This window comes from Phlebotomus papatasi, chromosome 1 (assembly GCF_024763615.1).
Source record: "Phlebotomus papatasi isolate M1 chromosome 1, Ppap_2.1, whole genome shotgun sequence".
Taxonomy (NCBI): domain Eukaryota; kingdom Metazoa; phylum Arthropoda; class Insecta; order Diptera; family Psychodidae; genus Phlebotomus; species Phlebotomus papatasi.
In genome coordinates this window covers 96,829,397-96,857,198 of record NC_077222.1, presented here as the reverse complement: position 1 = coordinate 96,857,198, position 27,802 = coordinate 96,829,397, and the positions used below count along the sequence as shown (strand labels likewise).

Below are 27,802 nucleotides of genomic sequence, written 5' to 3'. Positions count from 1 at the left end.
TAACTATATATCTATATATACCCTACGTGCTTCTTCCTTAATTATTCTATATGTAAGTTTCATTTGAAAATATCAATTTTTTGTTTGAAAAATTGTGACCAAAATCCTTCAACACGTTTGCTAGACCTGATAAAGAAAATAAAGCGAAAAAAGGTCTTAATCCATTCTTACCAGTCACTCTCTGTGTTTAGACGTTTCATTGTCAATGGATTGACATTACTTTTCCATTCATTATCTAGACGATTTCCAAACTAATATGACAATTGAAATATCTGCAGTTACCTAGGCTCGAACCCGAGACTTTGCAGTTATAGAAATAGTATTCTATCCACTGTGATCCACTTAGGCCCCCGGCAAATGTACTAAAAGCACTTGTTAGCAAATAAATGCAATACAATATTATCTCTAGGTAACGCGTGAAGCCTTATCATAAAACGAAAAAAAAGTAGGGTAAGTGTGCCAAATTTCGGCATAGTTGCATGCAAGCGCCAAAGCCTCAAATTTGAAATGTAATATTTTTAATACAAATTGATATTTTTATTCCTTTTTCTTAAGGAGTGTTGCTTGGAAACTTGTTAACAATTTATCGTCTTTATTTTCTCTAAAAATCATTCTAAGTAGATTTTAAAATGAATAAAAATACAAACACTCAGAAAAGAGCTCTGTGGAAACAGCTCTTAATTTAGCTCTTGATATAAGAACGGGCATTCGTGTGTTGAGCTTAAAGACTATTTTACTTGAAGGAAAGCATTTATTTTAAAATATGCTTTGGTTCAAGAACGTACAGTCTTTAAATTTTCAGAGATGGCAAAAATAGTCTCTGGAAGAATTTTAAGTACTAACAAGTTCTTGGAGCAAAGCATAACGAGTTTTGATTCTAGTATCAGATTTTTTCTGCTGTATCGCAACAATTTTGACGTACACTCACAATTAAAAACACAATAGAATTTCACGTTTTTTTATTGCCCTATGCCACCGTATACACTTCTTAATTTATAATATTTCACATTCCCTATTGTTTTCCTAAAATCCAAGCGAAATTGATCAATTTTTGACTAAAAAAAACTCACATTTGGGAAGATATTTCTCCATCCGATTATCGCTGAGCGAGATGCCCGACATGTTTACAATTTTTTTTTCACCCGAACCATCTCACAAAAATCTTTTAATTTTTCCTCTATATAAGTTTTTCTAAATAAAAAAACCACCTTTTCACAACACTCCAGACACTTGAGCGAGCTCGAGGGGCACAATATTCTAATTTTCAAGAAAAAAATATTTTCCTATTTTTCGAGCTTCACTTCACCAAATTTCCACGTAATTCTTATCGGCACTGTATTTTTTTGCACCACAAGACACTTCACTACTTGTAGAGGCTTCTCCCCACAATTTTCACTATAATTTTATTGAAAAAACTCGCGAAAACAATCACAACTTTGCGAATTAATTGCACTGTGAATTATTTTGTCTGTCATTTGACAGCACTGGAAGTCACTGAAAATTTTCTCTGGAGAGACGGTACTCTCTCTCTCTCGCTCAAGACGCGGCAGCTCTTAGTTGATCTGTTTTAGAAAACAGCTCTTGATTCTAAGCACGACATGTTTAGGTTGATTCGGCTCTTAAAATATTCTTACAGACAAGAGCTGCATTTTTGCAAATCCCATACAAAGTTAGAACTGCCTTTTTCTGAGTGAACATGGCTTTGGTCCCCTATTTCGGCCACCTTTATTCTCATAGTTCCTTGCTCTTCGGGATTTCTTCCAATGTCTATTTCACGTCATCTCGTTTGTCGAAATTACATTTTCTGTTTTTCTTTTGCGGAAAATCGAGGAATAAAAAAGATGGCCGGAATTTGACACACTTACCCTATATAACAATAATTTGAAATTTAAAATTTAAAAGATATTAAATAATCGTAATTACCGTATCGATAAAAAATACTTTTGGGTATAGGCCACATTTCATAAAATATGCATGGTCAATAATAGTAATTAATAATAGTATCAATTACAGTAATTTCCCAGAATTAAAAAAAAATTAAAAACTCTCCTAAGTTTACTAAAATAGCCTTATTATTATTACCGTAAGTGCAGGTGACTTTGACACCCTCCTGTTCGTAAGCTTTTCTTTACTTCTAGAACTTAAGTAAATATTGTCTTTACCGATCCAATCTACCATGTCTGATCAGTGAGAACCGTTCTTAGACATTAGAATTAAATAAAAGCTTATGAACAGGAGGGTGTCAAAGTCACCCGAACTTACGGTACAGTGACCATAAACTATGGCTTTACCCTAAACAATTCTCTGTAATGATGCTGTGAATTGTACGGAGTACTTGTCATGATCTCTAAAACTTCGTAGTTATTGCAAATATTGACATACCCCTCTAATAATCCTGTCTGAGTGTCTAAAGGAGAAAGTGCAAAAGGATATAGTGCATAAAACGGCAAATCCATTTCCATTTTGCAAGATTTGTCCATCCACAAATCTCATCGTTTGGTAGCTCTATTGTGGAACATAACTATGGCTGGAAAATTGTGGGCAAATTTGTGGAGTGTCAACTACCGTACAAGCCCCCGTCACATGTAGATAATGTTTCACATTCATTTTAATGAAGTTTTTTTTTATTTCTGCATGTTATTATCATCATCACTCTTGCAAATACCGTGGGACAGATAAAAAATTTACGACAATTTTTATTTTATGCCATTCTACCCACCGTGTCGTGTTGTAAAAGTCCAGGAGAGCATGATGATATGTCAGGAGGAGATGGAAAAGAGAATATCTTACGGATGCTAGGGTGTGGGCTAATCTGGCAGCCGGAAGGATGTCCCTTCGACAAATGATTTGACTAATGTTGATCGGTGTTCCTCAGACGATTTGCGTTCTCAGCAATGGGCATTATATAAGCCAAAGTGTTTGGTATGATAACGAAAGATTTTCAGGGTGAAATCCGGAGTGGGAGGATTTACATACCAAAAGAGAAAATGACGGGGATTTGTTATGTATCAAATGATATCGCTCCAAAAGGCACATTTTCATTTCACTTCAAATTCACATTGAGAAATTCAAAACTAAAATGACTCATGCTCGAGTGAGTTGGAATTTCTCTACGAAGAACTTGGCAATAGAGGAGATTCTTGTGCCAAAGACAATGGGAAAGAAAGGCAAGAAGATGAGGACGCAATCAGATTATGACAATTCTGAAGTTTTAGTTAAATCGCTGGGATTTATTTTCATTTCTTAGGGATTTCTTATGTCTAAAAGGACATATACAAATAGAACTTATAAGACAACATCCTATAATTTTTGATTGCATTTTACCCCAATTCTTTCTATAAGATTTACTTTAAATTGAAGTCTTCCGCGCAAAACTATTTCAGTTTTGCATTTCTCAATAAGAATTTTATAAGAAAATAGAGGTATAAGAGAGCTTATCCTTATCATAATCTAGAATAAACATGTTATCATTTTCAAAGTGAAATTGTTCATTTTATAGTTTATGTAGATATTTCTCTTAATTCTTTTATTTTTCACCAACGGTATCGATATTCTAAGATCAAGGATTCCAAAATAGCACAGAAAACTAATCTTTTACTTAGCCTGAGAATTATCGTTTTGGAGGGTGTTTCGTAAAGAGTTTTAGTAATGAGAGTTGTGCACGTTTGATCTCGTTAGAGAGTAGATCGTTAGGAGAAACGCTAAAGATTCTAGTCATTCTAGAGAAACTCTTCCGATCTTACATTATCAAATCCTAATATCCGAACCTAAATCGGTTTCTTCGGAATCCTGAATTTTACCTTAAGAAAATCATAACTTGTAGTCCATCTATCTACTTCAAGCATTCCGCAAAGTCTCATCCTCTTCAGTGTGAGAATGCAATGAATTGTTGCCTAAATCGTCTTCTTCTGTTAACTTTAATTCTGCTTTCTGGTACTCTCTTTTGATTCCCCGTGGAATAATGTGTTGGATGGTGGCCGGTGTGGGTAACGTAGAACGTGTACAGCCGGTAGCATCATGAACACGCTAATTTCAGTCAATTTTAAAGGCCTGCAAGGGGTTGCAATGTGGGTGGGAATGTATTCACACAGTGCCAAAAGCTCCTACCGTGCAGACGAACAAATGTGGCTATTGGATATAAAGTGATGCTATAGACATAATTCTATTCATTGGATGTCCCCTCGGTGTTGATGTGCACTCTCTTTCGCAAATTGCATGGGTGAAATCAAGAATGTGTCTGGATGGGTGTTTATAGCGTGTCCCTGTTCACAGTGCATTTTGCCATTAATGGACAAGAAGAGTAGTGAATACAATGACAACCACTCGAGACGGCGCCTTTTTTTAACGCCACAAATACCGGGGATTCGTGCTCTATCTCCTGTTTTAGCGGTGCAATGAACACTACACTAATCCACTGCTTTGGGGTAAAAAGATGTGTAGATTTCTGCACTTTAGGAGACAGACACTCTTGCAGAGACTTTTATTTTGCAATTCAATAGAATTCACATCTTTCACTAAAATCTTCAAACATTAGCTCGTATATATAAACGAGTTGGGTTTTTAATTAAAAGCATCGTGCAATTTGTCAAAAGTACAATCTTCCAACCTCTTTTCCAAATCGCACATTATAGAGCGTAATGACGCATCAATTTTTGATTTTTTGTATATATCCTACCGCCTCTGCCTGCCCAGTCAAGGTTCGTAAGGTTTTTTTTTTGTTTTATGGATTTGAATCAATCAATTAAGTACTCTGTTGATTACTGATATAAGTGCTTTTATAAAATTTTATGAAAACAAGAACAAAATTAAAGTTGTAATTATGTATAGCGTGCGACCTATTTAACAATTGTTAAGACAGTCGATAGCCGAATCCACCGGTCCTAATCTTTCATTACTATGACGCGCCCAAGCCCTCTCCTCATCCTTAGGTGGATGCTGAAAGCAGCTATGCCGGATATGTATTGAAGATTATCTTGACAAATATGTATTTCATAAAGAACCACCTGGTTATCAGTGATCCAAAAAAGTATTTTTTCTGACTATTTAGAGGACAAAATACCTTTCTTCAGTCAAAAAAAAAATTTTGAAGTCACCAATGAACAATTGGTCCTTACATCGTTAAACGAATAACTTTGAACAATTAATCGTACCTTTTAAGATAATTATCCGACATCGACGTAAGTTTTTACCTTTTTATGTCTATTAAATATGTAAAGCGTGCGGAATGCTCGCACTTATCAAATAGAGCTTTTTTTGTAAATAAAAGTTTACTTCGGTTTTTCTTCTCGTTTATTTTACAAATTTAAGCAAATCGGTTCAGAAACAAGCTCACCAAAGTGGTTTAACTTTGACCTTCGAAAATTCGATATTGAATATTTTTTAAGACAAAGAAGCCTATGGACGAATTGTTAGCACGAACTGCCTTCCAAAATATATCCCAAAATAAAAGAAATCGAAAAAAAAACCCAAAAGCTTTTTGTTTATATCGTGGACTCACCTTGAAAGGGAGGAAATAAGATTTTAGACAAATGCCCTCTAATTGACCTCAACAATGTGCCTCACAAGCTCCGCAATTTCACCTTGAATTAAAAGGGCAAATAACCATAAGAACCAAAGTTCCCTTTTATGCACTTCCTTGTGCTTCCACATCTCACCTGGTAAAGAGAATTGACACGAAAAAGGCTTAACTATGCGGTGAGAAGGGGCAAAAAATGTTTGGATTTGCTCCTATGATGATGCTCCGTTGATTGAGATATCTCTCTGTGGAATCACTAGTCACTTTCTTAATAAAGCACTTAAATTTCGGCAGAGCTTTTTATTCCACACATTGACTTGGAAAATTTTCAGGAAGAGTGAGAAGGTATGAAAATGCCGGAAATGAAGGACTCGGATAGTGTTATGGCGGGGATTTGGGACAGAGTGGGAGGATTTGCTCAATTCCAGTAGAGCGCTCAACTGAGCGACATTATTTGGCACGCGCCACTTTCCCGCGCGACTCATGACGGGAACAAGCTTGATTTTTCAAGGATTGGAGGGAAATGGAAGTAAAAAAGTAAAAAGAAACGTCTCTAATGTGTTTTAGGAGGGTCACCGAAAACTGGTGGCTTATAGTTCTTAACCGTTTAAAATTCAGGAATCCAGAAGTTGATTATATATACTGTCCTTTATTTGAGTTCGAACATTAAAAAAACTCCCGAATAATAATTAATTTTCGGGTCTTTTCATGCCATATCTCGAGCAGCTGATACTGTAACGCTACTTCAGTGACTTGGCAGATCTAACTACTTTTACTAAAGTGACGCTGCTTGCTAGCAGGAATATTATGAATTTAAATAATAATAAATATTTAATTCCAATATTTATTTATATTTTAAAATTTTCAAACAAATAACTTATAATAATGGGCACCCAAAAAATCAAGAAAATTTAATAAACCTATAAATGATAATTCTAGATCTGAAAAATAAAAAAAAACTTAAAAAAAACCTTAGGGGGAGTGGGTCACCTTTGAATTGGGGCATTTTTGAAATAGAACTTTTTTTTTACTATTTTTAAAAGGACAAATTAATTGTGAAGATAAATGACACCATAATAACCCTCAATTTCTTTTAAACATAGAAGAGAAATGCCCAATTTCAAAGGTACCCCAATTAAAAGTTGCCTCATTTCGCCCTACAAGGTCGAGGTTATAAATCTAGGTTATAATTTTTTTCGATAGATGGATAGATATTTTTCATTGATGCTTATAAGGAACAGCACAAGAAAGACAAAAGTACATCTGGGTTTTTAGCGGCTGCCACCGTCTTAGCGTTGATGCCCAATCTCAAGAGTGAGAACGGCGGAAAACTCTATCAGAGGAAAAAAATATAAATAATATCAAAGTCAAGAGATAAAATTATAAATCGACCGGTTCCTCGTCTCGACCGGTAGATTTATTTATTCAATTTAATTTATATTTGCTATAATATTTTGCGTATGACCTCTACCATTAATAGGTCAATTATTCCATGAATAATACGAATCAGTGAGAAATTCATAGAAATTAATCATCAAACATTCAAAAATTGACCCACCGGTCGAGTCGAGGAACCCGGTCGAGTGAGGGTACTTTACCTTAGCTAAAATTCTAAATAGTTGCATCGCATAAGGACTTCTCAAAATTAGATGCGTCACTACATTTGAAAATGTGCGATATGAAAAAGTAGTGAATTATTCAGAAAAGTGCAATGAGAATGTTTGCGCTGTGTCTGGAAATTTGTAGTGTATCCTGGCGAAGGATGAAAAAAAAATCACAATCAAATATGATTAGAGTACTTCTGTGGTTCAGACGGATCTTTTTTTTAGCGTCACTGTGGCACAAAGTTAATTAAAATTTGAAACATACTCAGCAGCATCTCATTAAAAGACCTTAGTCAGAAGGTATTTCTTGCTCATAATTTTACCATTTATATTTTGCAGAACGAGAGAATCGAAAGACTGAGACATTTCCAAGCTAACGGAGGACCACAAAACAGTTTCGAGGAAACCATCCATAGGGTTAGTATGCTATACAATTTTGCTGTTTTGAGGACTTTCATAAACAAAACTAATTAAATATTAAATCAGCTTATTCTATCTTGATGAAACTTTTGCATTTTGTTCTCCTATGAAAATTATACCTTAACAACATTCTCTTTTCACCCCATTTCAGCTTAAAGTTCAAGAGGCACTGAGGAAGAGGGAAAAATTCCAACGTGAACACGAAGAGGTAAGTTCTCGTTGAGCTTTTTTTTTTTACTAAGCACACGACAGACTATTCAATTTTGCTGATACACTTTCAAAATTTGAGGACCATTTTCATTCAATTGATTCTGCAGTGAATTGAGCAAAACACGCTGCTTGCATACTATTAGATTTTCAACTTATTTTGAGGAACTGTCTTTGAAATTGATGGGATATACTAAATGCAAAGGAATCTGATACGAGGGATACAATTTGCATCAACTGCGATAGTATATTACGTTAAACAAAGTTTTATATTTTGATATACACTAACGGCCAAAACATTAAATACACCCTTCGTAAGCTTAAATACATGTGATTTGGACCGGGAAAACGCTGTAATATCCAGTTCTATTGACTGAAATAGTTTCATATATAAACCTAAGAACAGTTTTAAACAATATTTGAGAAAATACATGAGCTACAAAATTTATAATTTGAGGATCAGTCAAAAATTAGCTTTTTTAAAAAAAATGCAAAAGTAGCCCCACATTCTAAAACTGATCTAATCTTTTAATAATCATTTAATGTAAGCTAAATACTATTAGTAAATATTATTAAGAGTCAGAAAAACTGAAAATAATACCGAGGGAATATTTTTGGTACGGATTTTGGTCGGTTTCCGGTGTGATGTGTTCTGAAAGGGGTTTCTTCTTTGAATATTGAAATTTTCAGCCAAATTCTACTTTTTCATATATTTTTTATTATTTTTCAAATTTCTTCTTATTATTGTTGCAATTTCATTACTTTTACTTCATTATTTTATTTAAATAAGCATGAATAAAATCATCAAATTTAGTTTTCCTCGAAGAATCCTCCTTTAACTTTGATAAGCGCCTCACATATTCGAGGCATCCTGTTGATAAATTTCTCCAAAATGTCTGAAGGAACTTTGCCCACACATCCTGAAATCTTTCCACCAAGATTGGAACTGATGTCGCGCCTAATCTCGAACCTTGTGGTCGAGAAAATCCAAGAGAATTGCAATGAGGCATACAATCGGGTGACTGCGTTTCTCTTTCTCAAGAAGGAAACCTCTAAAAAGCTTTGAGGAATGCTTGGGATCGTTATCCTCTTGAAAAAAAAAAAACCCACGCCCAATAAACCGAATGCATTAGCCACGCCAGTCACCCGATTGTATGCCTCATTGCAATTCTCTTGGATTTTCTCGACCACAAGGTTCGAGATTAGGCGCGACATCAGTTCCAATCTTGGTGGAAACACTTCAGGATGTGTGGGCAAAGTTCCTTCAGACATTTTGTAGAAATTGATCAACAGGATGCCTCGAATATGTGAGGCGCTTATCAAAGTTAAAGGAGGATTCTTCGAGGAAAACTAAATTTGATGATTTTATTCATGCTTATTTAAATAAAATAATGAAGTAAAAGTAATGAAATTGCAACAATAATAAGAAGAAATTTGAAAAATAATAAAAAATATATGAAAAAGTAGAATTTGGCTGAAAATTTCAATATTCAAAGAAGAAACCCCTTTCAGAACACATCACACCGGAAACCGACCAAAATCCGTACCAAAAATATTCCCTCGGTATTATTTTCAGTTTTTCTGACTCTTAATAATATTTACTAATAGTATTTAGCTTATATTAAATGATTATTAAAAGATTAGATCAGTTTTAGAATGTGGGGCTACTTTTGCATTTTTTTCCAAAAAGCTAATTTTTGACTGATCCTCAAATTATAAATTTTGTAGCTCATGTATTTTCTCAAATATTGTTTAAAACTGTTCTTAGGTTTATATATGAAACTATTTCAGTCAATAGAACTGGATATTACAGCGTTTTCCCGGTCCAAATCACATGTATTTAAGCTTACGAAGGGTGTATTTAATGTTTTGGCCGTTAGTGTACGTATATAGCATTAGTAGGGTAAAATTTGAAATTCCGAACAAGCAAATTTCTAAGTTTGAACTTTTTTTAATAGAATTTACAATTCTAGAGTATTTTGAAAATCGTTTAGGCGAATGTGTATCAGATTTTGCATATACTCTGTCTTCGAATATTTCATATTTTTCCGATATTCTTTTAATGAATGGTTCTGTTCAGTAATAACATTTCGAAAAGACAAAGCCACTTTAAAGCCAAGCCAAACCTATTCGAAAATCTACCGGAAGCCTAAAGTGAAAGTTCACATACTTAAGAAAAGTCTGTTTTAGAATATTTTAGCATGGGTAACAAGCATAGGGGGAGGTGGGGCTACTTTGATCTGTGGTTCCACATGATATACGATTTTTTCGCATATTTTTAATTATTATTTTTAAATTATTGTCAGGACCGGCTTCATTGAGAAATAGGCGAGGAAGTCGTATAACAATCTATCTCCACAGCTCAAACTAGCCCCACTTTCTCTTACGCACAAATAAAAAAGTAAATATGAGAAATGTAAATCATTTACGGGTACATACCGATTCACTACCGATAAAAGTCTAATGCAATCGGATTGGAAATTTAAAGACCTTTAAAAAAACCTAATTTATTTAAGCAAATCGGTTGAAAAATAGACCCTCCAAAGCAGTTAAACTTTGACCTTCGAAAATTCGATATCGAAATGTTTTTCGAACATAGATGTCCGAGGATGAAATATTCGACTTGTCTACCTCTAAAACATATTCGAAAATGAAAGAAATCGTGGGAGCCGTTTTCGAAATAAACCAAAAACCATGGTTTTGATATCGAGCAGTAAAATAGGAATCGAAGCCAGAGAGTGTGCGAAGCCTGAAAGTGTTTTTCCTAATTATTATATTAATTTAATTACAATAATTAGGGTCATTCCTTTCAGAAATCTGTTAATCAAGATAGAGAAAAAAAGAAAGAGAAACGAAGAAAAATAGAAAGACGAAATCAAACACTTTCTAGGATTCAGCCTGCTGATAGAACTCGCGGATTGCAGCTACTGAAATACGGTCACTACCCAGAATTGAATTAAATAAATAAATCAATGATTTTCTTTAAATTCTGTTTTCAAGAGAATTGTACGAATTACAAATTCGTCCGGAATTATATGTTGTCCGGAATTACGAATTTTACCCTATATATGATCATTGTACGTCTTTCAAATGACGTAGGGGACATAGGGCTTACACACAATTTTTTGTGTATCAGAAGTTTAGGCAATTACCTCAGTTCTCATCATTTTTTTTCTCCCAGGTGAAACATTTAAAAAAAAATGTTGGGCTGGGCAACAAGGTGTTCTATGTAATATTCAACTTTTCTCTCAATATAAATATGATAGCACAGATGTATTATTCTAAAGTTTGTAACAAAGTTTCCCTCGCGATGGAACTGTAAGCGGACTCTCAAGATGCCTCCGAGGGTAGTTCAAAGACCAAAGTCGAAAAGGAGGAAAAGAAAGAGCACTTTATTGGCTCCTAATTCAAATTATGCTAACAACTGGAAATCTTATATAAAGCTGCCTTTTATATATGTAACGACACTTTTGGAGTTTTTTTCCAACGATCTCATTCACCTTTTTTCCGTATTTGCGTTTCGGTTAAGCAATGGAACGTAGAGAAAAAAACACATTGTGTAACTTCTTGCCTTGAGCCCTTTCTGGGTAATAGTACATCAACTTAAAATTCAAATTCGCGAAATGGGATTGTTATTCAGCTTTTTTTCTGCCATACATAGATATGCGGTTAAAAACTCAATCCTATTTACTTATGCTATGTTTTCCTGTATATTTACTTTTTATCACAAAAATATTGATATGTGTTTACAAGAAAATGTGGTAAATATAATTTTTTTGGGCACACACATACAAACCCACGTAGAAAAGTTTGAAGAGTTGTGTGCAGTAAAACTTTTACTGTTTGAGCCTTTTTATCACACTCCAAGGAATTTATCTAACACATTAGACGAGATAGGCAAAAGGAAATAGCACCAAGGGAATTCATGTACAAAGAGGGGAATCACTGAAGGGTGGAAAACATCTTCAATCTGATGCCCTGGGTACATGGGATTTTTCCTAAAAGAAAATTCAAAGCGACAATTTTGAAACAAGAAACAAACACCATAATGACATTATTCTTTGTCAAATATTATAATGTCCTTATTCGAAAACATTTTTAAATATTTGTATATTGGATAAGAGATTTTGGAATTTATTGAATCAAATAATACTGTTTTATAGACAGAAGGACACCAGTTTGAAAGATTCCTTTGGCAGATTAAATTAATTTTGATTTTGATTAAATTATTATTAATGATTATATTAGTTTCACCTAATCAGAATCACACCTAATACATATGTTCAGGTGATCAATAGTTTGCAATAAAAGAATGAAAATGTAGAAAATTTGATGTTTAATAGTCCGAATACTTAGGGGAATGTTGGCATGGTTCGCACATAGTGAACCTTCAAACGATGCGAATTTTCTCTTTGTTTGGAAAAAGCTGACTTACCATTTCTCATCTCGTTTCAAGAGTTTAATAATTTTATCTATCTTATGGCTAATAAACGACGAACTATCTCCTTGCAAACAAAGAGAAAATTTGCGTTGTTTGAAGGTTCACTCTGTGTGAACCATGCTAACATTACCCTAAATAAATAAAATGACTAGTGATAAGCCTATATAAGCTCATGGTAGCTGAGATTCTTTACAGGTGACCTTGAAATGTGTGCATCTCGGGGTGCTTGCAAATTCGGGCACCAAACAGTTTGAAATGCAACGATTTTTTGTTTATCTGCATACTCAAATTAATTTCACATACTCATATTTATTGTAAATTTCATAAAGATCTTTTAAAAATGCAAAATACATCATAACTAAAACAAAGCATGGCAAATTTAGGGATATTTACTTCATTCGATTATCATAATCAAACTTGAAAAACGTCAACAAACGTTTTTCGAATTTAACTGCCGCCCGAATTAAAAAGTAGCCCGATCTTAAAAGAGCCGAATTAGCGAGGGTGTACTGTAATTCACGGGAATCTCGTGCAGCTGTAAAAGCGCACAGAGGAGGAATTCGCGCTCTAGAATCGAAGGACAGTTGCACAAGAAGGATAGCTGCAGCAATGTTCTCGCTTACTCGAGCGCGAATGATGTACCCAAGCTCAAACTTAAATGATGAGGCACATATATACTCAACTTACTTCGTGGCGAGTACGAGTTGCTCACATGAATTATAGAACTGCAAAACTCAATAATGCTCGGCACGCAACCCCTAAAGAGCGCCGTGCAGCATCCCCTAGCAGGGCATGTCTCAAAGCAGGTTCGCAACAGCTCTTTATTAGACCCAGCTATAACATACTAAAATTTGAGACCGATCCGTGACGTAGAGGCTAAGTTATTGAGAAAACAAAATTTGGCGGTGTTCGATAATACCGATAGGGGGGTTGGGGATGGATCTGATAACATCATCTGATGTCGTCCACCCAATATTATTTAACAAAATTATCGGAAACCGTTTGTCGATATCTCATTCCGGTCACTGATGAGAAGCGTTTATGCTACATAGTATCGGCCGAACGGACGGACGGCCACGAAAATCGATTTTGGCCTGTGGAAGCCAAAGGTCACATTTGCATACAAACCCGTAGGGGAATTTCTCTGTATATGGAATCGTCACGCAAAATATTTCAAGAGTGGAGACTGATCTCCTTTTGAACGATAGTGATCCCTATACTAGATTGCTGTCTAAATAACTTACTTCTGTTGGCTCTGTGAGCTGAATAAAGGAGTTGGCGTCAAGTAGCTCCATATAAAAAAGAGAACTTGCTATGGAGATACTGTACATGCGCATTTTGAGGCCGATATGACGAGATCTCCTTTCACCTTGGACCACAGAAGCTGAGATTGCAAAGAATCTCTACTAAAATCACTACAATGAGAGAAATCCGAAATAGTTAAAATAACATTCCGGAAATGTTTATTTTACCCTGCAGTATTATGCCTAACGCACAATAACTTTTGTTTTGTAAACATGTTTTTGACATTTCAAGGAGAGTGAATGAAACCGGGATCTAGTTATCTCGCTCTGTCTCATACGAAATTTTGAAAACATATTTACAAACAAAAGTTATTGTGCGTTGGGCATTAATCCGAAATCGGTGTAAATATTATGCTTTTTAGGTGTATTATGGGTTAAAGTTACCCTTTTTCATGTTAATTTGACCCTTAAAAGATGTAAAATTAACATTAAAAAATGTTGATATATTTTTACACCCAAAAAGTGTTAAAATTATGAGGAAAAAAGTTAATCGCACCCCCTTTTTTCTCAGTGTATAGGAGAGCCCGCGGTAGATTAGCCACCATTTTTTTTTAATTGCGTATAATTTGTACAAAAAATGTTTGCATGAGGCTGATATATATTTTAATGAATAGGAAGGATAGTAATATTATTTATTTAGAATATACACTCAGTCCCGGCATTAAGTCCTTCGGGATTATGCACCTGACGGAATTATGCACACACAATTATGCAAATTTGCCTACCATCGGGAGTCAATTTATGAAAACATTTTTGAAATACGCCTGAATGCATACTATGGTGCGACGTGGGAAATTTGAAAACATTTTGCTACTTTATCAGAACAAAATTTTAATTTCTTTTTTTTAAGGTATTTTTTTTTATTATTCTAACCATTTATTGAAGAACTCTGGCCATGTACTGTTTGTTAATGCATTTATATTGTTGAATTAGTTGAAACATTTGAATCTTTTTGTTTGAACTACTTTTACCGACTTTTACTCTGCGCGAAATTCGTTCAACGGTCAATTTATTCAAAAGAAAGCCCCTGTAGGTATGCAAATTTTCTCGATGCATAATGCCATTTCGCGCGTTTTTTTCGGTCCCGAAAATGTGCATAATGCCGGGATCTAGTGTAGTGTGGTTTCCTCAATATTCCTTCGCAGTCAAACTATATGATACCACTATCTAATTCTATAAGTGACTAATTCTGCCCCGGTCTCCCGTAAGTGCTAAATGGGGTAGCCATAAAATCTTAATGAACAAACAGATTTTTTTGGTAGTTAAAAATAAAATTCATAAAAATAAATAAATAAAAATCAATTTTCATTGATCAAGAAACTTATTCTGTTCTTAAAATCATTTCGCTTTAAAGATTTCCCTCTCGAAATGTATAAATTCGCGTAGAATTTAGCAAAATGAAGAAAAATGGAATATATTTGAGAAGCATATTTCACCGCTTCTCCAAAACGGTTACAAATCACGCTATTATTCTCCCATGAATCTATTTTAAGAGTCACATAAATATTTCTCAGATCTTTTAGCTATTGATTTCACCCACATATTTTCGATTTTATTATTTATAGATAGAAAACTGTAAAAAAGTATAATGTCCTGCTGTGACATATCAAGGGACTTCAATAAAATATAAATCGGTCATTTTGACGGGTGTATGCTTGAAAATTTCATGACATTTTTCCACAGTGCTTTTTTTCTGCGAGAAAGAAAAACAGTTGTTTTTATTGCAATAAAAAAAGGGTTTTGCCATTCTATTCTTTTTTTCACAGCGCAAATGCAAGAATGGAGGGATATAAGTAATGTTTGGATTTTGTGTTTTAAGAAGGTATTGGGTTCACTTTAGTATCCATTTATACTTTTTCAGATTTACTCTCGTGAAAAGTTTTTTTTGTTTTGGGTGGTAAAGGGGGTGGATAGAGTTTTATTTTGGATGTGAAAAAAGTGTAAAAAAGTCAAAAGTCTGAAGGAGAATTGTATGCTCTTTTTTCCTAAATCATTCATGTGCTACATGGGTTCGTTTCAAAATTATGATGCAAGAAAACCATAGGGAAATTTCACAAACACATTCCCATTTCATTTTGAATATTCTATGTTCTTTTGGTGCGGGCTTTAAGGTGTGAGGCATACATTTGTCGAAAACTCTGCTTCAAGATGATAACGAAACTGTGAAGAATGAATTCGTACTTTTTTTGTCTTGGCTAGCATCATACCCCAACATCCCTTGACTTCCAGAGGCATTGAGTTCCTCAGTGAGTTGTCTGCAAATATAAATTTTCCCTTACTGTTGTTTCCAAATCCCTGAGAAACTATTCACTTGAATAATTAATATTGGAATTTCATCTGTGTTCCCAGACAAAAAATTCATGCCACAAAGTAAAAGAAAAGATTGCTCTCGAGGAATTTTCCACTCAGGAGCAAAAGTATCAGGGGGAATGGATTGTGGAGAAAAAAAAATTTTGGAAGGGTATGGATAATAAGATTCAATGCAATTTTCATTGCTCGAATTTTCATATCTCGTTAACTTACTTGCTCTTGTGCATAAAATGATTTGGGTGGACTATATCTCATTGTATGCTCACTTCTTCATCATTATTCCCACAACAACTATTTATAATGTAATTCTCTTGTTAATATTTCTTTATTTTTCCATTTTGGTGTGTGGGCTGTGTGGATTGTATTGTGAAAATGAGACATATTTACGTCTTTTTAATAGAATTATATTGTGCAAAGAAACACCAAAAAGCACTTTTGCATTCAACCCCAAAATTATTTGTAACTCGTATAGCGTCAAATTTATGGTCAAGACTGGGTACAAAATTCAAAAGGAACTTTTATCAGCACTTTCCCAGAGAGTTGGAGAAAGGCAAAAGTCAGGACAAGGGTTCAGGGACTTCGAGATGTGCTCGACCTCTTTAGTAGTACACAATGAACTTATGACCCAAGTTTAATGCTATTTTGCAATAAATGACACAAAATTGATGTTATAAAGTCGGAAATGCTTGACTTGATGTTGGGGTGAAGTTCACTACTGAAAATCTCCATTGTATCCTTTTAATACGGTTTCCTAATGTACATGGACACATCCATTGAGAGAGCAATTCATTGGAAATACTTAATGTTTATAGGGGAATGTAGGCATGGTTCGCACAGAGTTAGGGCAGAATCACATTGACAATAAAATGCTCGCCGTAGCCTCACCGTATTTCGTTAATTTACTCATTTTCATTGCATTTATTACACAAATTTTCAATTACCATATTACCTTATCTCATACTCGGTGGCACTAGGTGAAAATAATATAAGAAAATCGAAGAAATAAAACGAAAATTCGATAAACGGTGAGCAAAAAAAAACTACGAGAAATTAATCCTAGAATTTTTTTTTGCTCACTATTTATCGCATTTTAGTTTTATTTCTTCAATTTTCTTATAATATTTTCACTTATTGCCACCGAGTATGAGATAAAGTAATACGGTAATCGAGAATTTGAGGAAGAATTGCAATGAAAATGCGCAAATTAACGAAATACGGTGAGCATTTTACTGTCAATGTGATTCTGCCCTTAACCTTCAAACGATGCGAATTTTTTCTTTGTTTGCAAAGCGCTAGTTCGTCATTTCTTAGCCATGAGATAGATCATTATTAAGCTCATGAAACGGGATGAGAAATGGTATGAGACGCTCAGAGCAGAAGTGGACTGTTTCAATAGGGAAATGCATACAAAGGAGACCACTTCTGCTCTGGGCGTCTCGTATACCAGCTTATTGCAAACAAAGAGAAAAATCGCATCCTTTGAAGGTTCACTGTGTGCGACCCATGCCCATATTCCCCTACACTGGTAAAAATAAATGGATCAAATTGATCGAAATTTGATCTTCTACAAAGGTTGGATCGATGTTCAACTTTGAATACACATTTATCATAACAGAACATTTTAATTCTATCCATCCTTTTCAAAAGGATCAAATTTGGATCAATTTGATCCTTTTATTTTTACCAGTGTAAACTAAATTATAAATATTTATTATTTAGATGTAAATGAGAAAAACTTAAGAAAGCAAAGTTTCTGAAAACTTTTATTTTGGATTTTAATAGCTGAAGCTTTAACAAAAATCCTTGCAAAAATCTTGTATTCAAAGTCAGGAAAGTTTTTAATTTTCTATTAGGGAGAAGTGGGACACCTAAGAATTAGAGAAGCTTTTGAAACCTATTTTTAATTGATTTTTATATTTTTATTTTTATTTTAATGGATAAAAATGTAATACTAGTTTTAATGGAATTAAGAGTCTTATCAAGAAACATATTCTAAGTTTTACACATGGTTTGTCGAGCTTTATGATAAAGTTCAGTTTCACTTAAATATAGGATAAAAAGCCCTATTTTAAATATACTTCAATTCCAATAAATTCAAAGGTGCACCACATCCGCTTAGTAGGGTAAATTAAGCTAATTCAAAACCTGCTCCAAATGGAGATTTTTCGCTACTCCAAATAGAAACATCATTGTTTTCACGATAAATACTGTACTAAATTATTATATTTATATATTTTCCATACCACAGTTTCATTATTTAGTTAATTTTGCTCCAAATAAAGCGGAAATCCATTCATATTCTCAAAATTTAATTTGTTAATTTCTCAGAAAAATAAAAGTGTACCTTTTCACCATCGAATTTTTCATCGATCGACCATATTTTCCAATGAAAAACACAATGAGGTGACTGTTGTTTATTCGTTTTATTTAACATTTATGTCATATTTGTGGCTAATTTTAGTTAAATTAAGTGCTAATCTTTATTGTTAACAGTACGTGAAGTTTTCAAATGAAAAAATTACCTATTTCGTGAACAAAAAGGGTTTTTCTGAAGTGTTTGCAAATGCTTCAATAGGAAACCCCGGAAATATGAGAGAGGAGAAAAGACCAGGATTAAGAACAAATCCTGCACCCAGGAGCAACTCAACAAGGTTTTGGAAGCCTTTCGTCGCGGTTTCAGTTACACTGTTTGTCTCCAATTAGAAACTTTCCTTGTCTCCATTTGAATTAATATGTTTCCAATAGAAGCATTTCACGCTCGCGTACTTTTCTTGTATTTAAGAAGTTTTAAAATTATATCTAATGAATTTTCACTAAACAGTAATATTCTAGAAGAGTCAAGGAGCAAATTTATGTAATTCTCTTCAAAAAAAATATGAAATTAATGTGTTGAATCTTCTGTCAAAGTTAAAGCGTCTGGAAATGGTTTTGAATTAGGACATTTATCCTAAACCATTAAAAACCAAAAATCTGTCTGAAAAGATAATTCAAAACAGTTAAGCACAATAAAAATTCATATGAAAAACCTCCACAGAATATTATATTCAGTAACGCAGGTCAAATTTCTTACATTTTAACGGACAAAGAAAATAACACTGGATTATTGGATAACCATAATCAAATATTACAATGAAAAATTACATAAATTTATGTTACATAAAATCTACCGAATATTTTTTTAATGAATTTTTACATTTTAAACATTTGGGCTTAAAATATATTTTGGTTGCAGTAGATTGTTCGGTATTGCAGTGAAAATGATTAGCAATGGCTCCGGCACACTTTTTAGATCAGGAAAATTTCATGAAATAAATATTCATATCCTTTTCTTTCTTACACATTTTGCATATCGCTCCTTGGAAATTACAAGGGCCAACTCACTTTTTGGCGATTTTGAGGTTTTAATGCACTCAGACAGAGAATTTAATAAAATTTCAGATGATATGAGTCAATAAATTTCGTTATTAGAAAAGTTTTTCAAAATTTTACTCTTTATGATTGCTTGCGCGGTTTTGTTTGAAGTCAAGGGGCACAAAATAGATTTATCGTTCAAATTTTTGTGAAACAAGGGACTAACTCAAGCAAGTTGATCCCTTGTCATTCTAATTTCATGAAAATTTGCGCAGAATGACAAAGAGCTAACTCATAAAAAAAACATATTTTGAAAGGTAAAAATATGTATGTTTCGATGTTTATAATAATGCTCATACAAATAGAAAATAATTAAATTGTTTTTATTAGCATACTTAATTGAGATAATTATTTATATAAAGTTGAATCTTTCATGCTGTCTCCTGAAAAATGACTCAGATTGAGTTGGCCCCTTGTAATTTCCAAGGAGCGATATGTCTATCTTATTAGTGCTATATTTCGACCGTAGATGTATATAAGCTGAAGTCAATGTGGGAAATTTGGTCTAATTTTTTTGTTCTTCAATTTGACTTTATTTTGCCTATCTAATTATTTCGCACTCCAAATTCGATTGAGTTAAATTGAACTTGTTATGATGTCTAAAATAAGAAGAAGAGTGCGAGAGAGTAAGATTCACATATGCAAAGCGAGTGAGGAAGAAAAGGATTCGAATTTCGACTTAATTTGTCTCAACCAGTAATATAAAGTAACTAAAACAGCTTTGCTTACTATCACAACATTATACATTTATATTGTGAAGTTCAAATTAATGATGATTTCACCACCTGGTAAATAATTTAACTGTCAAATCAATGAATTAGTAAATTTAACTTCCTTCTTCCCTAAAAATTACCAATGTCGAGCAATAAAGGAAACTCGAACAAGAATGAAATGAAGAAATCGCATTCAGATGTTGATTAAAATTCAATTTGCTTAATTTACAAAAGTCAAAACGCTACTTTCATGAACTTTTCAATTAACTTAAATGCAAAATTACCATTTAGCCACCCAGGCGGGGGTGACGACACAGGCAGAATATGTACAGACAAGGAATGGGTGACATAGCCAGAGAAAGACGAAAGAAAAGCTCTAAACCTCCCCATTTGAGATTATTATTCATTTTTTATTCATTTTCCTTATTGTTTGTATAATGAATCGGGGTGACTCGGCGTTCTTGAGAGAGAAATCTCCACTCTTGATGAGTGGGTGATTTTTCCACACCATCCCCTTATGAAGTGTGCACATGGCATATAGTGGGGAACTTTGGCATGAAGTCCTCTCCACTTTTATTCTGCCGCTCTTGCTCACTTTGGGAGCCTTTGGAGTCGACAATAAAAGTTTCAAGTTTTACATAGACGTGACGTCACGTCCGGAGAATCCTCAAACCCATAAGTCGGGAACTCGGACTGATAGAGGGGGATGGGGGGGGCTTAGAGGATGAGAAACCAAATCTAGAAGCCAGTTTTGGCACAACTCAAGTCCTTCCTTCTGCTCGGAGGGAGCCTTCACACCAAGCGATAGAGATAGGAGCTTTTGAGATGCTTTTGTAAGCGTTTCTTTCTCCGTCCAACCACCCACCCAAAAGCCACCACCACCCACTCATTGTGGCGGTGGGAGCATTGAAATTTGCGAAACTTGAAAGTTTTTGATGATGGTAAATTCTTCGTTTAGTGAGTATTACATTCCATTCCTTTAGCATCTATACTATACAGTTACTACATAATCTATATACAGGATGCTCCACAACTTCTTGCATTAAATCAAGTTATTTCTTATTATTTGTGAGTAAACAATTTTAGTATCAAAATTTTATTACTTTCGCAAATAATGGAAAATTGAAGCAAAATGTATTTATGTATAATATTAAAGTCGATGCTATTATTATTACGACAACCATTTTATAGTTTCAACTTTACGGCTGTAATTTATTGATAGGCATTAAAATCAACTATCATTTACAAGTGGAAACTTCTTGTTTTTCTATAGTTTAGAAGAGTGGTCTATCTATGGTTTTGAACCGATATAAAATTCGTTAATGATTTCCCAAAATAGTGTAGAATTGATATTAAAATTGATTATATATATTTAAATATTAATTAAATGCAAATAGTTATTCGTATCATAGTCAGTTGGAACTAGTTAAGACTTATCAGGAATTTCAAAACATTTTCAATGAATATAAACTTACTTAAATCACGCAAGATGTAAGCTTTCTAAAGTCTTTTTTACCTCTCATATCAATGGTAACTCATACGCAATCAAAAATAGGGGAGAGCGGGGTAAAGTTAGCCACGCATGGTAATCGACAGTGGGATGTTATAGCCTGCCGTAGAAGGAATATTGAAGAAACCACTACTTATTTGAAGAAAACAATCCATTCCTATTCATAGAAATATAATATTTATCAGCCTGTTACAAACATTTTTCTTACAAATTATACGCAATGAGAAATTTCATTTGCTGACCTATTCTGCCCCAATCTCCCCTACTCGAATTCCCGATCCCCGAGAAAATGTAGGATTCCGGCATTACTTATGGTCTGTTCGTACTCACTGATAAAAATAAAAGGATCAAATTGATCCAAATTTGATCCTCTTCCAAAGGATATATCAAATTTCAAACTCTGAATGCACATATATCATAAAAGAACATGTTAATTTAATCCATCCTTTGCAAAAGGATCAAATTTAAATTAATTTGATCCTTTTATTTTTACCAGTGCTTTTATTTTTATCACAAAATTATTTCAAAGAACCACAAAATCGCGATGAGCTATCGTAATAGGAGGAGGTGGGGCTACTTTGAGCAGTAGGCCTACAATGATATACAATTTTTCCGCAAAGTTCTATAGGAAATTGGACTTTAACGTAATGTATTTTAGATACACAGAACAATACTAGATATAAATTAAATAATTGTAAGACCAAGCTTGCTTTAGAAATGTACGAAAAATCATGTTTCAATGTAGCCCTACTGCTCAAAGTAGCCCCACCTCCCCCTACAGCAAACATTCTTAATTTTGGGGTTCTTTGAAATTATTTTACGACAAAAAATTAAGATTATTTATATTTTTCAAAAAAATTATTAATTTTATTTCATATCAAAAATAATTGTTTCCCAAAAGTTGGTCATTTTTGAAAAATCAAAAGTTTGTTGCCTCATTTTAAAAACTAATTCAAAATGGTCAAAATGTGCAACCAACTTAATGGAAACCGATTACATTTTGAGTTTATGTCATTTGAGAGGCAAATGTGGATTTGTACATTTTTAAAGTTGTTAATGCTAAATATATGTATATAAAAATGATAATAAATAACAAGAAACAATCTGTTTTTAAAAATTTAGCTTTGTCCAAAATATTCGTTGAATCATTCCTTATAACGATTTTCAAGGTCAAAGGTTAAAAAGGTTACAGAGAATATATTTCTCAACCTAATAACGGGCTTAAGATCTAAGGCTTAGCCGAAAGGCATAACTTCCCTAGATCAGTCGAAATTTTTTGGAAAATTTTGACTTAGAAATGGACTATTAAGGGAATTAATCTATTTGAATCAAAAACACAAATTAAATTGATTGCTATTTAGGATTTTGAGTCCTTCGGAAATTAGACTAAACCTCTTGTCTGGAGACGGTCTAATGGTATCATGTTTAGGCTGGTTGGAAAAGTCTTGGAATTCTTGAAAGCCTGAATAGATGCCGGTTCATAACCGTAAACCGTAAACTAATTATTATTGGGAATTCAATTATATTCTTCCTAAGGCATTGTGGGCAATATTATGAATGATTTATAAAACTGTTCAAATCGGTTGAGACCAGGTAAACGGTAGAGATAATGAGAAAGTAATTTTGAGATATAGCATCTAAGGGCCTAGACAGACCTAAGGATTAGCCGAGAAACGGATTAACGTAAATATATTAGAAATAATGTTTAATCTATATTTCCATCATTTTCCACAAAGTCGTCTCTCGGTTTTTAAGTCGTAAGTGTGTCTAGGGCATAAATCATGAGTTCACAAAGCCTGGGATTCTTTGCCACCCCTTTTGATTATGAAAATACTTGCAGCATACAACTAAATGCTCTTCTGGTTGGTCTTTATTTTGAAATTAAATAATGTGGCCTCTATAGTTCAGTTGGTAGAGCATTCGGTTAGATTGCAAGGGATCCCCATATTGATCCTGGGTGTAGGTAGGATTTTTTTCTATCTCCATTCCGGAGAAGACTGAATAATTCGAGTATGACTTTTTCTAGTTGACGACTCTCTGTAAATAAATTCAATTAATATTAAACAAAAAGTCCATAAAATTCTCAGAATAGAGTAGGAAGGATTAAAGCTGTCTTGGTATACTTGTATATGTACGAACTTTATTATCATCCTATAATCCTCAGATATCGTTCAAAGCAAGAAGAGGCTATTTTAATGCTGTGATCCGTGCGTGGTATACACTACTGAAACCTGGACATGTAGAAGAAATGTAGAAATAGATTGAAATAAAAGTACTGCTATATACATAATGATGATTGTGGGTGGATATGTGTAAAACAATTTTCCAACAAATATATAACTGAATTAGTTTTCACCCATGCTACAGAAACATTGTAGGGGTATAAGTATAATGTATATAATATGCACAATCCAGTTGTTTAGCATTGAGAATGATGAGGTTAGTGCTGACTTGAAATTGCTGCTGCACTTTGTGCAGCAGATGGTGCTACAGAATTTTAAACAAACCCAACATGATAAGACAAATAAAGAGTTAAATATCATGCATATTTGCATTAGTGGTATATATAGCTGCAAAAGGCAAAACATCCATTCTTGGAGCTTTCCCAATATGCCAGAATATCCGGGTCATAAAATTAAAATGGCATTAAGTATGAGATGCAATTCAAATAACTTATTAAAACTTTAACAATTATTCAATGAAAATGTGGTAGATTAGCATTTAAACAGTGCAGATTCTCGTTAGTAAGAGGTTATTATTCGTATTATAATGAAAATTATCTGTTATATCGTAAAATTGAAATGAGCCTCCACTATCTCTGTAACCGATCCAAAAAGTCTCATCGCCCCCAGAATCTCTCTTGAAAGTTGAAATGTATAAATTTTGGGTAAAAGTTTTCGTCTAACACCCGCAAGAAATATGTGGTGAGAAAATGTTGGCTCCATATCTTTTCCTCATTCTTGGCATCAGTACCATTAATTATAACCCTAGAAGCAAATACTTGCACAATCCATTCTCGCAGGCAACTTATTATCAATTCATTTGTAGTAGCAAATTCAGCCCCTTTATATACTCTTGAACATCATTCTGAGTAATTGCTGCAGATAGATATTAAATATGATAGTATGCAATCTCTACAGATACTTTTGAATATCATTTTCTTCAATTAATTTACCCAATATCTCTATTTTCCAGATTCTGAGGAATATACGACAGGGTCTCCTGCAAATGGGCCGTGATGGTGGATGTGCAGGTAATTAGGGTGCTAAATTATGTAGCAAAATTTATTTTAGCATTGTGATAAATGGTTCCATTCCAATCTCATAAAAGATTTTATGATTTCGACGAAGAGATAACGTTGAAATTTTATGTTGAAAGTGTGTTGCAAATGCCGGTAAAGATGCTTTGAAGAAGATGCTAATTGGAAAAACTTAAAGGCTGATACAACTGTTTTAAATATTCAACTTCATTAAATATTTGCCTCATGAAGTTGCAAAGATTTAGCTCTAACTGCTTCTTTATTTTTAGAGTAAAATAGCTACTCTTTTCAGAATGTGAGTGTAACTCATTTATATTTTCACTAATTTTCAATTTTTATTGCCATCTCATCCTATGTACATTTGTAGTTAGGCTTGTGGCCCTGTAATTACGAATAAGCTTTTTGGTCTTTGTTAGGATCTTCGTGAAAGGAAACAACAAAAAGTTATTCCATTATACTGCTCTCTGATCCTCGTTAATTTGCTGATTTTTTTCTCGCTGATCTTGTGAATAATTCTCCCACTGTACCTGCTAAATATATTCAAAGTTGAAGCACCCATTAAAACGATTTCCACCTAAATTCTTTTCAAAACAGGCAAAAAATTTCAAATCCAAATTCCATTATCATTTTCTATATAATTCATCTTCTCAATCTACAGGGTGGCTGAAAAAAATGCAACAAATTAAAGCGCTATATTATTCTCATGTTCAACTTTTTTGAAATAAAGAAAAAATGATAGTAAATAGGGTAAGTGTGCCAAATTCCGGCCAACTTGCAATTTCGGCCACCTTTTTTGTTCCTCGAATTTCCATGAACTTTTAGATTTTACGTACTCTAGAGATTATACAATGCAAAAGAATAACAAAAAATGTAGCTTCGACAAACGAGATGACGTGAAAAAGATATTGGAAGAATTCCCGAAGGGCAAGGAACTATGAGAATGAAGGTGGCCGAAATAGGGCACCAATGCTAGGGTGGAATCACCAGTTCTCGCCAGTGCCCCACTTCTCGCCACTTACATTGAAATCGTTATTTTTCGCAATTTATGAAATAAATGAGTCGCAATTTTTTTGTATTGTTTCTGCTTCTACGCATAGAATCGAAAAATAATAATTATTCATTTTGGATCCACGATTTTGATCACTTTTTAGAGCAATATTTTAAGCAAGTGCATCGAATCCAACATCTCTTACCAAATGTACTAAGTGTCGTCAAATTTTCATCAGGCCAAAAATACCTATTTGGGTAAATAATTTGTCTATTGAATATTTAATTGCACTTGTGGAATACATAAAATTTGTATTTAGTCAATTAATATTTCATTTTATATTATTTTTGTATAAAAATGAGGCATGGCGAGAAGTGGTAATATTCTGGAATTGATTTTACCACCTGTCGCCATATCTTTTCAATAGGCGACGCTAACTTCACTTCGTACATTCTCAGTTGTCAAATCTGCATTGCTTACTTTCTGCAAAAGCCCCATAATTTGATTTCTCAAATAAAAGTGAAGAAAAATCATTTAAAGAGAGTAATAATAAAGTGATCACAAGGAAAGAGAAATGGTGAATGTATTCTTTTCATAGCATTGCCTAAAATAACCGAGTGTGGTTCTTTTCAAGTGGGTGGCGAGAAGTGGTTACAAATTTTACAAAACTGGCGAAAAGTGGTAAAAAGTGGCGACGAAATGGTTATTTTTTCATTATTAATAAAAATCAGTTTTTTAAGTAGTCCAGCGTTATGTTCTAGGATTATTGTTTTCACGTATCTAGAGCCAATACATCTAAGTAACTTTGTGTCAAATTTGACTTATCTTGTAACAAGGATTCAAAAGTTATGATTAAATGAATTTATTTTTTTCCTAAACATGGCGATAGCCGGTTATTCCACCCTATGTCTATATTTTTATTCATTTTAAAATGTATTAAGAATGATTTTAGAGTAAATCAAGACGGTAAATTCTTTACAAGGTTCCAATCAACACCCCTTCAGAAGAAAGAATAAAAAAAATCAATTTGTATTTAAAATATTACATTTCAAACTTGAGACTTCGACGCTTGCATGCAACTATGCCAAAATTTGGCACACTTACCCTACATCAAAATTTTAGAATATTATCGGTTTTGTTCAATACGATCTTATTTTGACTTCGTATGGTCTTAAGTCTGTCGGAAGTGGTCTCGCAGTTAGCATAATGTTAGCCTTCTGAATGTCCTTCTATTCACGAGGAAGGGCTGCTTTCAACTCATCGATACTTTGCTACTTTTTAGTCCTAACCTTGACCAATAAAATGCCTCTTTTGGAAAAGTCAAACGATTTTGCATCCAAGAATTGTGGAGGTCGTTGTTTTCCAAAAATGAAATGCGAAACGTTTTTTTAGCCAAATCTTATTCGGCGCGTGATTTCTGCTACGTTGTCGAGTCTTGTTCGAACTTCCATTACTTCTTACTAAAATTTTTGTTTATCCACGACTCCAACACTCCTTCCAGGACAATTTTCAGAAAAGCATTGGCAGTCGTTTTGACGGTATAGCCTAAAAACCCCAGTGGAATGCGATAATTTGTCTTCAAGGAAGTCCAGACCTTCAAATAAGGTGGTCCTTAATTTCCGGTGGTCATTCGAACGTCTAAATTATCGTATGATCTTTCCTTCAAATAGACACAATCATTTTGTTTGCACATCAATTGCTCAATTGAAAATTTTTCTTATCAGAAAAGATGACATTTCTGGAACTGACCATGAACGTGCAAGCAAATTTATTCCTTCACTGACTGAGAGAAATCCGAAAAAGTTAAAATAACATTCCGGAAATGTTTATTTTACCCTGAAGTATTGATCCGAAATGCTTTTTAGGTGCACAGTAAAAAAAAAATTGGCTGCTTTACCATGATTTTCATTGTAAATTTTACATTAAACATCATCGTGTGTACTAATACACATTTGTGTAATTTGTACACATTTTGTCTGAAAACTGTGTAACTTGTACATCTTTTATTTGAAAATTGTGTAATTTTACACGAAATATGTAAGAAAATATACAAAACTGTGTAATCATTCCCAGTTGATTACACGGCTTACAATTATATAAAATTTAAATTACACATTTTC

At 33.6% G+C, this 27,802-nt stretch overlaps 1 protein-coding gene across 3 annotated transcripts in view; it reads left to right on the top strand.

Annotated features, from left to right (window-relative positions):
* LOC129809922 (uncharacterized) overlaps positions 1–27,802 on the top strand; it is a 184,716-nt gene that overhangs the window by 118,429 nt on the left and 38,485 nt on the right. For all 3 annotated transcript variants that reach the window (XM_055860069.1, XM_055860068.1, XM_055860067.1), the window contains 3 exons: positions 7,459–7,536; positions 7,691–7,747; positions 24,631–24,688. In XM_055860069.1, the coding sequence (XP_055716044.1) occupies positions 7,459–7,536; positions 7,691–7,747; positions 24,631–24,688 (193 nt within the window). The remainder of the gene's footprint in view (positions 1–7,458; positions 7,537–7,690; positions 7,748–24,630; positions 24,689–27,802) is intronic.